Source organism: Pteronotus mesoamericanus, unplaced genomic scaffold (genome assembly GCF_021234165.1).
Source record: "Pteronotus mesoamericanus isolate MK-2021 breed Mesoamerican mustached bat unplaced genomic scaffold, CSHL_Meso_final contig_221, whole genome shotgun sequence".
In the NCBI taxonomy this organism is placed as follows: Eukaryota; Metazoa; Chordata; class Mammalia; order Chiroptera; family Mormoopidae; genus Pteronotus; species Pteronotus mesoamericanus.
In genome coordinates, this window is record NW_026555092.1 from 17,149,700 (window position 1) to 17,161,810 (window position 12,111).

The 12,111-nt window shown below is 41.6% G+C and overlaps 1 protein-coding gene across 1 annotated transcript in view; it reads left to right on the forward strand.

The window, feature by feature from the left end:
- The window catches only part of CCDC30 (coiled-coil domain containing 30), an 86,765-nt gene that overhangs the window by 72,923 nt on the left and 1,731 nt on the right, over window positions 1-12,111 (forward strand). The window contains 3 exon segments of the mRNA XM_054572073.1: window positions 5,592-5,733; window positions 9,241-9,377; window positions 11,257-11,371. Coding sequence (XP_054428048.1) covers window positions 5,592-5,733; window positions 9,241-9,377; window positions 11,257-11,371 — 394 coding nt within the window.

Sequence of the window (12,111 nt, forward strand, 5' to 3'; positions counted from 1 at the left end):
CTTTGAAAATGTTCCATATGTATTTGAGAAGAATATATATTTTGCTTCTCTAAGGTGAATGGTTCTTTATATATCAATTGAGTCCATTTGATTTAGAGGGTTGTTCAGCGCCCCAATATCCTTGTTGATTCTTTGTTTGGAAGATCTATCCATTGCTGACACTGCGGTGTTAAAATCCCCTACAATGGCTGTGGTGTTGTCAGTATCTATCTTGAAGTGTTCTAAGATTTTCTTTATATATTTAGGTGCTCCTGTGTTGGGTGCATATCCTCCTGTTGGACTCTTCCCTTACTCCAACTTTTCTTTCTGTGTCTGTTTGCTTGAAATATTTTTTTCCATCCCTTCACTTTCAGCCTGTGGAGATCTTTTGTTCTGAGGTGGGTCTCATGTAGACTGTATATTCAGGTCATGTTTTTTTATCCATTCAGCTACCCTATGTCTTTCGATTGGGGCATTTAATCCACCTATGTTTAAGGTTATTATGGATAGGTACTTATTCACTGACATCTTTTTCTGTACCTGTGTTTCTCATTTCTCTCTCTCCTTTTTTTAGCAGTCCCTTTAGCATCTCTTGCAGTGCTGGCTTTATGGAGATGTACTCTTGTAGCCTTTTTTTGTCTAGGAAGCTCTTTATTTCACCTTCCACTTTAAACAAGAGCCTGGCTGGATAGAATAGCCTTGGTTGTAGGTCCTTGCTTTCATTACCTGGAACATTTCATGCCAATCCCTTCTGGCTTGTAGTTTTTCTGTTGAGAAATCATCTGATAAGCTTATCAGGGCTCTCTTGTAAGTAGCTAGCTATTTCTCCCGTGCTGCCTTTAAGATTCTCTCTTTGTCTTTAAAATTTGCCATTTTAATTATGATGTGTCTTGGAATAGGCCTCTTTGGGTTCATCTTTATTGGGACCCTCCGTGCTTCCTGAACTTGTGTGACTTTTTCCCATACCAAATTAGGGAAATTTTCTGTCATTATTTTCTCAAACAGGTTTTCTATCCCTTACCCCCTTTTATCTCCTTCTGATATTCCTATCATGCGAATGTTATGTTTCATGTTGTCCTAAAGCTCCCTTAACTATTATTGTTCTTTCTGAGTCTTTTTTGTTTTGTTGCTCTGAATGGGTATTTCTTCCTACCTTGTCTTCCAGCTTGCTGATTCAGTCCTCTGCTTCATCTAGCCTGATTTTAATTCATTCTAGTGTATTTTTCATTTCAGATATTGTATTCTTCATGTCTTCCTGACTTATCCATAGTTTCTATGTCCTTTTTCATGCTGCTATAGTTCCCACTAAGTTCCTTGTAGCTTCCATAATGTGCCTTATAGTTCTCACTGAGCTCCTTGAACATCCTTATAACCATTATTTTGAATTCTATGTCTAATATATTGCTTGCCTCAATTTCTTTTAGCTTTTTTTCTGGGGACTCCTCCTTTCCATTCAATTAGGGGTTATTTCTTTGTCTCCCCATTTTAGGTGACTCTTTTTGTTTGTTTCTGCACCTCACGTTGCTCTCCTTTGCCTGCCTGTCTTTGTGGGGTGGACTTCTGTGGTAGGAGTTCTGTGGGACTCAGTGGTACAGTCTCTTTCATCTCCTGATCTGGATGCTCTAAGTTTGCCTTTTATTCAGTTTACGCGGGCTCTCTTGTTTTACTTGGGCTTTGATTATTGATGGCTCATTTGTTCGTGGGCTCTCCCTTCTGGCTGGCTGACTGGGAGTCACAACTCCTGCCACATCTTGTATGCTATTGTACATGTGCTGGTCAACAAAGCAATACTACCCAGAAAACCAACCCCATGCCAGCAAGAATATCCCCCTATCACATCAGCAATATTGACAGCAAATGAGCAAATATTAATAAAGATATAAAGCAATTAAGAATATTATAAGATTGGAAAAAGGGAATATGAGGTGACTAAAGGAGAGGAAAATTATTTTAGTGGGAAGAGGGAGGAGAAACAATAAGTGTAGGGAATAGAAACAAGGAGAAGAAAGGAAGAAAATAAAATTTAAAACATAAGTAAAACAGGAAGAGTTGATGGCAAAATGGAGCAAGAAAAGGGAAGAATATAATATGAGATTTGAAATAAAATGTAAAAGGTAGTGGACCAAAGGGAACAAAATTGCAGAAAAAACACAGCAAGGTCAATAACAACAATAGCTGAGTAAAAATTGATAAAGGTGGAAAGAGAACAAGAATATTCTGTGAAAGAGAAAAGAGAATATGAGATGTCTACAGTAAAGAAAAATGATTTTGAGAGGATAGGGGGAGGAGAAATAATAAGAGCAATAGAATCCAGGCTAAGAAAGGGAAAAAATTAAAATTCCAAACTCAAATAAGTGAGGGCTGGAGGAAGGCAAAATGGAGTAAGATGGTGGGGAGTGACCTATGAGATCTGAAATCTTTAAAAAGTGAGCAAATAGGTATACAGTTGAAGAAGAACATCAATAACCATAATTTATAAAGTATAATTATTTTACCATAATTCATAAATAATAGCCACAATTTATAAAGGTGGAAAGAAAATAAGATTATAAGGTGGGGAAAAAGAATGTGAGCTGACTAAAGGAAGGAAGAATGCTTTTGAGAGGATAGAAGGAGGAGAAATAGTTAAGAGTAAGAAATAGGAACAAGGCATAGAATGAGGAAAAATAAAATTTACAATGGAAATAAGAAAGAGCAGGTAGAAGGCAAAATTGAGTAAGACAAGGGAAGGGTACAATGTGAGATTTGAAATAGCAGTAAAATACATAATATAAGATCTCAATAAAAAGAGTAAAAAAATAAAAGACAAAGCATAGTGAATTAGTTGGAATACAACTGAAGCAAGAGAGGAGATATTAAAAAGCTATGTGAAAGGAAGAGTAAAACAGAAATTCTAAAAAAGAATGACATACACTTCATCTCAGCAGTTTGGTGTTTGCCTTCTGTCTTCTCTTTCTGGATCCACCTCTGGCTTTTTATCAGCTCAAGGTCCCGGGGTGGATCACCCAACTTGTGGCAGCACCGCCTGTGTTACCTTCAGCTGCCTTTAGAGGGGGCTTCTGTTGTGATTGGGAGGATGGGAGGCCTGGGTCTCCCTTGGGAGGGGCTGTTCAGGCTTCTGGGAAAACCATAGGTGTGTGCCCCTTGCCCCAGCACTGCCTGTCTTGGCCTGTCCCAGCTTATTTCCAGTAATGTGTATCTTATGATGAACTAGCTGTCCACGTCAAGGGAGGTGCCAATTTGTGTTAGAGGGCCAGCTCTTTCCTGCTTGGTGCTGATGGCAGCTCTGTGTACAAGTCGAGGCTGGGTGGGACCCTAATTATTCCTTGCTGCTCCAATTTCTGATCTCCCTGCTTTGCTGGCCTCAGTGGAATAGGGCCCTAGGAACCAGTGTATTTTGTCTCCCTGGGAGAAGTTCAAAATGGGTCCTTTAGATGTTTCTCTTTCTGTCTTTCTCTTGTGGATATGCACCCTGCAGTGGGTTGTTGAGCCTGTCCAGCCTGTTTTGAAGATCTTCCCTGTTGGTGGTGCTTTCAGTCCTGCAGGAGGTGGGGGCTGTGTCCTTCCCTTCCTGGAGGTTGGATCTCCACCAGGGAGGGGGATCTGTCCAGCTGTAAACAGTCTTGGGTGCTCAACTCCTGCCCGTCTGGTTCCCAGCCTATTGCCCTTGAAGCAGACAAGAGTCCTTAACTCTCCACTCTGTACGGCTTCAGTGCAGCCTCCACCCTGCCAGCTGTTTCAGGCTGGAGCTGAGAAATCCCCTTGCTGTGCACCTTCCTGATCTCTCTGCCCAGTTGCACTGAGTGGGAGGAAGCAAACCACACCTTCAATCCTTTCCCCTTGCTGACAGGGCAGCTGCATGTGGGGTCCCTGTCCAGCACACCTCAGCTTCCCTTTTAAAAAAGTCTCTCCAGGCACTCCCACTGCAGCATCGAGTCACTGTCTGGATTTCTGTACACACCGCCTCTCTGAAAAGCCAAGTCTCTCACAGTCACAGCTGGCTGTGGCCTGCCTCCTCCACCCAACCCAGGTGCAGATAGAACCCCTCTCCCTCTCCGGCACTCTCCCAGTTGGCATTCGCTGCTGCAGCTGTGGGTGTGTTGCTTGCTGTGTGCCTGTGTCTGTGTAGCCTGAATCTCCTCAACTTTGTGTATCCAGGTCACTGCCGGCCTGGGTCTGGGGGTCCTCTGATCTGGGAGGGGCAGGAGCCGCAAAGCTGTGATCTCTGACCAGGCTCTCTGTGGCGGCAGGTGCCACACATGGGGTATTTCCCCTTCAGCCTATATAAAATCCCCTTACCTCCTGTCGTGAAGCATCTTCTGTACTCCTTGGCTTTGAAACTTCGTATCAGCTAAGATTCTGTTGAATGTTCAGTTTATTTTTCAGAAGATCAGCCAAGTATCCGGGTTGGGGGCAAGAGCAAATGGACTCAGTTTCCACCTACATGGCTGCCATCTTCTTCAAAATTTCCTTTTTAAGGCTAAACCATATTCCATTGTATGTATACACCACATTTCGTTTATCTATTCATCAGCTGACGGAAATGTGGGTTGTTTCCACCTTTTGGCTATTGTGAATAGTTCTACAGTGAACATTCATATATTCATATTCAAGGGGTTTTTTTTAAAGACTTCTTTTTTTTTTAAGATTTTACTTATTTAGTTTTAGAAAGAGGAGAAAGGAGAGAGAGAGGGAGGGAAACATCAATGTGTGGCTGCCTCCCTCACACCCCCTCCTGGGGACCTGGCCCACACCCCAGGCATGTGCCCAGACTGGGAATCAAACCACCAGTGACCCCTTGAATGCAGGGCCGGCACTCCATCCACAGAGCCACACCAGCCAGGACTATATACAAGTTTTTGTGTGGACATATGTTTTCATTTCTCTTGGAATTCCTCTGGGAGTTGAATTGCTGGGTCATACGGCTCTTTGTTTAACCATTTCAGGAACTACCAGGCTTTTTCCAAAGAGGCTGTACCACTTGACATTCCTACCAACAGTGTATGAGAGCTCCAATCTCTCCATATCCTCATCAGCACTCTTTTTTTTTAATTTTAGACATCCTAGTGGATGTGAAGTTATATCTCATTGTAGTTTTCATTTGCATTTTATTAATAGCTAATAATGTTGAGCATCTTTTCATGTGCTATTGGCAGTAAGTCAGATTTATGTCAGAAGCAGGATAAGAGTCTCAGGCTGTATAGAACTGGCATTTGGACGTCCAGACTCAAGGCAAGGACTGAGAGCTGACCCAGTTATCTGGAAAATAGACAAGATTGAAGTGGTTTCTATTACTATACAAGGGTATAGCTAAGAAACAGAAAACTTGAAATTAATGACTGAAGCAGTGGAGCAGAGATCAGAAGTCAAGGAGTTTCCAAAATAAAACTTGCTTGCTAAAGCTACACTACACCCATCAGCTCAAGACCAAGATAGGCCAGAGACTTGAGTCCCTGGCAGAGACTCAAAGCTGGTGTTCTTTAGGAGGTTATCCCCGTCTGGTGCCAGGCCCTGCCAAAACAAGAAGAGGAAATCCAAGAAAGGTGCATATGGAGGAAGCAAAATAAATTTTCAGTGTTCAGATATGCCTGTATTTAAATTTATTTTTACAGAAACTATAATAAAAAATGTCATCATCACAAAGCCAAGCTTCACAGAGTCAAGAGTCGTTTCACACATGAAGTAGAGCTACGCGATAAAAGAATTAAACTACTTGAAGATGAAATAGGAATACTGCGGCAAAAATTAGAAAAGGTGAGAAATAAAAAGGTGAAGAGCTCACTGATGATGTTGATGGTCAGTCATCTGGAGAAACCCCACTCGTTTTTAAAACTTATTTGTGGCCTCTCCCTAGCACGTTGTTCATGTGCTATGCACCTTATTTCTTTGCACCTTTTTTCACTGTGGGTAATTGTTTAGGCCCTGCCATAAAGGATTTAAGACTCAGACTGATTGATGCCAAACCAAACTGGACACTGAATATATTCTACACTGCCAGCTTATAATTAGTGTCTTGCCTTCAAGTGAAAATATCTTTTCTTAAACACCCTTCAACAAAGATTTCCAAAACACCATCAGTAACTCATTCCTACTTTTTATAAGCCCTCATTTAGCCTCAAACTTCTGTCAGTTTTAAATGGCAGTGAATATAGATGATCCCTATTCCTTTATCAGCTAGTGCCTTCAAGCTTATTTCTAAATAGCCATGGTTTGTTTGTTTGTTTGCCTATTGCCATTTTGACTTACTGGTGTGTGTGTCTACACATGGGTAGAATACAAGGCAGAATGGTGTTGAGATTATTAAACTACGTAAGTTCAAAATGGAGAGCAGCTAACGCAGCCAGGAATGTTTTTCCTTCTTGAAATCCCTAGCCCATTTCAGAATTTTGAAAACTCTGCCCTCACTCCTAAAGTACTCGTTTCTATACAGTTGTTCCATGGGCTATTATGGAACTCCAGGTTAAGAATCCCTTGACTACACACAATTTAGTGATCTCTGTCTAAATCCAATATGACCAGCATCCTTATGAAAAGAGAAGACACAGGCATACCCAGGGGAGGGAGGCCGTGTGACAGTGGAGGCAGAGATTGGAGTGCTGAGGCTACAAGCCAAGGGATCCCAAGCACTGCTAGCCACACCAGCTAGAAAAGGGGCATAGAACAAATTTTCCCTCAGAGTCCCCAAAAGAAACTTACCCTACCAACAATTTTTTTAAATTTTTATTTATTGATTTTATTTCTTTTAGAGAGAGAGAAACACTGATCTGTTGTTATATTTATTTATGCATTCATTGGTTGATGCTCCTATGTGCCCTGACGGGGGATTGAACCACAACCTTGGTGTATTGTGGCAGCTCTGTAACCAACTGAGCTACCCAGCCAGGACCCAGCATTTTGATTTTAGATTTCTAGCCTCCAAACTGTGAGAAAAATTAATTCCTGTTGTTTTAATCCTCCCAATGTGTAGTAATTTGTTATGGCAGACTTAGGAAATGAATACGTCTACCCAAAGAATCACCGGTCTCCATGAAAGATATTGAAGATCAAAAATAAGCAGAAACTAAGAGTAATTGGACCTTTTGCTCACTGCCATTAAGTGTACTGTGGGCTTTGGTTTTAGACAGACTGAAATGCGAAAATCTAGCCCTGCCACTTAATAGTACCTGTGTATCATTTTCCTCATCCATGAAATAGGAGAAATAAATCCCTACTTCACCATGCTTTTGTGAAGATTAAAATATGAAATGCCTGAAGTGGTTTCTGGCACATAAATTTCTGTAACCTTCTTTTTGGTATAAAATCTCTTAAAAGCATGTTCATCAGTAGATGCATAGTTCACAAGAGAAATTGTTACTAGAATTGGAGATAGCTTAGAAAAGACCCTCAGTGGTACAAACCTGGTGGTTCAGATTTTACTTATTTTAGAGCCTACGGACCAGAGCCCCGAGCATGAGAAAGCTGGGCTCATGAAGCTCCATGTCTCCAGAAGATAATGCAAGTTTTGTTTTGTTTTGTGTGGCTTCATTCTCCAGTTTTCCCTATATACAGTGAGCCAGTTGAGTTCTGACTGTTGTGACCATCCAAACCAAATTTCCCCAAATATTTTATCCTTATTAGAGCAGTTTTTTGTCCTTATTTTGCGGTTCAAAGAAATATGGTATTTCCAAAGGACAAGGTGTGTCAGTTGCCTGCCCTATTCAATTTCCTTTCTAATCTAGTTCTAACTGCATAGAGTATTACTTGTGGGATGGCTCTTTCCATTTGCAATCCTTACCATAAATGTATTTAAATAATATCAGGGGAGACTATTGTTGGACATGGAAGGGCCCTCGATGAAAGACGTTAAAGCCTGGAATGGTTTGTTTCAGAACATAATGTAATCTCCTTCCTTGTAACTCTTTGGTGGACAGTCTCTTTCTTTCTTCCTTTTTTTGAGATATAATTGACATATAAAATTTTATTAGTTTTAGTCATACAACGTAATGACTCCGTATTTTGTATATAGTACAAAATAGTCCCCACAATAAGTCTAGTTAACACCCATTACCATAAATGGTATTATTTTTTTCGTGTGATAAGAACTTTTAAAAACTTGCTCTCTTAGCAACTTTCAAATATAAAATATAGTATTATTCATTATAGTCTCCATGATGTACATTACATCCCCATGACTTATTTATTTTATGACCGGAGCTTTGTACCTTATGACTCCCTTCATCATTTTGCCCGTCCTCCATCCCTTGTCTCTGGCAACCACCATTTGTTCTCTGTATCTGAGTCTGGGGGTTTTTTTTGTTTGTTTGTTTTTAATTTGAGATTCCACATATATAGGCAGTCTTTTCTGAATGCTCTATAGCAGTATATTGTTTCAAAGAAAGAAAGAAGATGGCCTCTCTTAACCCTATGATCCCCCCTCTGCCAGGGGCCGTTCTCCGCCCCCACGCCCTCCCCACTGGCAGGTGAGGAGCACACAGGAAAAGGTGAAAGCACTTGCCTGCTGCTGTTGACACATCACCAGTGAAATGAGAAGGAGAATTCAGCAATTTTGAACTTCTGAACTCTTCAACAACAGTTGATATTTCCTAATATCTACTGACTCACTATAAGAATGTTAGTGTATTTTTTCACAAAGTACACTCCTTTGTCATTTTAGCTGTAACTTCACTAGCTATTGCATTCAGAGGGAATTGTGGGTAGAAAATGAAACATAGCATCCAGCTAGAAACTGTTTTAGCATCGTCATTGCAAGAATACAGTCAGTGCCTGGCTGAAATGCTTGGCCTGCTAAGCCAACTGAGATCCTGACACCAGGTGCCAAGTCAGGGGGCTGAAATCCCATTTCCCTCTCTTTGCCTTACAAAAGACTATAACTACAAAGCATATGGAAATGTATTATGAAATAAATGTATTTCAGTATAGAGCTTCAAATAATTCAGTTGTGTTTGTCAGTGATTTGATACTTACAGAGTTTGAATACAGATGAGATCATTGGGACCTTACTAGAAGTTGAGGGCCCAGGTACTTTTAAATGTTAACCCAAAAGAATGAGTGAATATCCATACAAAGGACATGACGTAAGTAACCAAAATATATAGAAGGACAATCTAGCTGACAATGTCAGCAAACAGGTGAAAACAGCCTGGATGAGAGGAGAGAAAGAAAGAAGGGAAATTTGCTATCAGAGTTATAAACAGGTTGGTGTTCTTAAATTTGTTGTTTCTCTTGCCATGGTAATTAGGGGGCTTTGGCTTTTATCCCTAGGAGAAGACATTCCAGGACCAGGTCATGGCCCAAAACGATAGCCTGCTCCTGGAAAATAGAAAACTTCTGGAGCAGCTCGTGGAGCAAGAAAAATTGCTCCATGACAACAAATGTGTCATATCTTCCGTCCAGCACAGGTAGGTGTAGCCCTGCCAGAGGTGCCAGTGAGCTCCAGATGAGATGCTTCTCCCTTAACAAAGACACGGTTCCAGAGGCTGTCCTTTGAGTTTGCAGCCTCTCTCCTAACCGCTACTCTGCCACCCACTGTTTTCAGCAGTTCACACAAGTGGTAGAAGTTGTGGAATTAGAGAGAAAAATATCATGGAGAAGGCAGGCTGGCCACCTCAGTGGGCTCTTTCATGGTGGCATTGCCTCATTGAGGACCCGGCTGGGCTCATTTTGGCCCGTCACTGTGTGTGTTGACACTCATTTTTATCATTTTATACCTATGGAACCAAGGTAGACCAAGAGAGAGTCAGGTTCACATTAGGGACTTAAATTCACAAAGCCCAGTGCATAAATTTATAAGAAGAAATATTCCCAGCAGGTAAGAATTCACACATCAGCCAGCACAACATTGTCTCCTCTATAGGAAACTTTAATTATAATCAAAAGTTTTCTCAGAGAACAGAATTAGAGCAAGGAGAGTGGGTTGATATTAACAGACAGTATCACCAATAATACCTGTAGTAATTAAGACTTTTTCGAGCACTTACTATGTCTTAGGCACTGTTCTAAGCTCTCTCTGTCTATACCCATTTAATTTTCACACCAATCCCAGGCGGGAGACACTATCACAGCCTTAGTTTATGGGTGAGAAGCTGAGGTCCAGGTTGGTTAGGGAGCTCGCCCAGCCTCGTGAGTGTCACGGGAGCATACGAACCTCAGCAGCCTGGTCCTCGACTCACGGCACTGCGGTCTGGGGAGAGATCTGCCAAGCAGCCTGGAACTTTCCTTCCCACTGATTTGGGTACATGCTCCTCCAGGCAGGCCTGGAAGATCTCCGATTATCTTTTACTATGTATCTCTCCTTTAATATATTCTGTGTAATTCATTGCCCTTATGAGACTATGTCACTGCTTCAGGCAGTCTTGGTGCAATGGACTCAGTACCCTCGCCTCAACGTTCATAATGCTCCTGTCTTGGCCTCCTAAAGGTGCGCACTGGTCACCAGAATTTGGCTTATGTTATCCTTAGAATAAGTTTCTTCTACAGGATGTTTCCTCATTTTACAGATGAGGAAACAGGCTCTGATTTAGTAATTTGCCAAGGTCACACAGCTAGTAAGTGGCAGAACCAGAGCTCAAACACTAACCTCAGATCAAAACTATTGTGCTGTGACATGTCCCGTATAAACTGTAGCCCTGGAGAGTGGGCTGGCCTAGCAGTTAGGCGCTCAGGCTTTAGAAATCCGAAAGTTCTGGGTTCGCATCCCAGCTCCACAACTTTCTGATTTTATCTTCTTACACAAGTTACTTTCCCCTTTCCGAGCTTCAGTTTCCTCACCTGTAAAACAGGCTTCATAACAATATCTATTTTATGGGGTTGTTATGAGCATTAAACGAGCTACTTCATGAAAATTTTGAAGTGCTTTCTGTGTGGCTAGGTTACGTACCTAAGTGGGAAGTGCTCAGTAGAGTGGTTGCTGCGGCTGCTAAAGGATGGGATGACGGGGCGAGGTCAGACTCAGATGTAGGCTTGGTGGCTGCTGTATTTGAAGGGATGCACTGTCTCTTTTTTCAGCTCCACCCCTAAATGGGATCATACCCTTCCTTAAGCGACTCGAGGGTCTAGAACTATTCCTTTCATTCTCTTGCGCATAGTATGCCTCTGCTCACAGTAGGTATTCAATGCCTATGTACAGGCCAGTAGCTTATTTGGTCTACTAAAGTTGGTTCTAAAATGTGGACAGTGGGCTAAGACCCAGAGCTAGTGGGAAGTGGAACATAGTTTTGAGTTTTTAGTAATAATGTAGAAATTTTTAGTCATTCCTCTAATTTATCCCATTCTTACTAGAGTACTCTTCCTGGATAAAGAAAATAAGCAGTTACAGGAAAACAGTCTCCGGCTCACAGAACAGGTTGGCCTCTTAGAGCGCACTGTAAGAAGCATCCAGATTTGCAGAGGAGAGGTAAGATGTGTTTCCTCTTAGGTGTTTAATATGAAGTTTAGGGTTAAGATGGCTCAACTCTCTCTCCCCTTTGTCTTCTTCTTATAGCTGTAGCCTGAACTTGGCCTCATGGCAGACTGTGGCAAAGACGTTCATGGGCTGCACACCAGGGCAGTAACCCTGAGTCTGCCCTTGGCAGCTTTGCTCTTCATTGGGTCATCTTTTATTAAACATTCTTCTATGTGATCCTAAAGCAATTTGTGTATCCTCATAACTTCTTCCTAAACACACTATGTTGTCATTGCCTTTTTACTTCTCTATCTAATCAACTCAGCCGTGAGACCCTGGAGGGCAGGATCGTATCTCATGTGTCATTGTATCTGTGCACAGGAGATCCATAAATATTTGAGAATAAATGACTATTAAATGTTTTCACACGTAAGTCTCATTCTCAACAACCCTGTTTGCCATGTGTTATTCCAGCCCAATCTGAGAGAGGAGCAAATCTGAAGTTCAGAGAAGTAAAATGAAGCTAGTCTGGTCTGGCAAGGAGTCAAGCATAAGGAGAATATCTGAGTCAGAAAAAAAAAAAGCAATTATGTTACAAAAATCCAAGTAGACAAGTAGTATAGGTTCAGACAAGGTCAAGAGTCTGGTTGGTGAGTGAGTCAGTGAGAAGAACCTCAGTGACCGGATTTGCATTTTAAATCCAGCATAGAGGCTGCTTGCTTTCTTCCCTGGCTTGTATCACAGGCTAGATT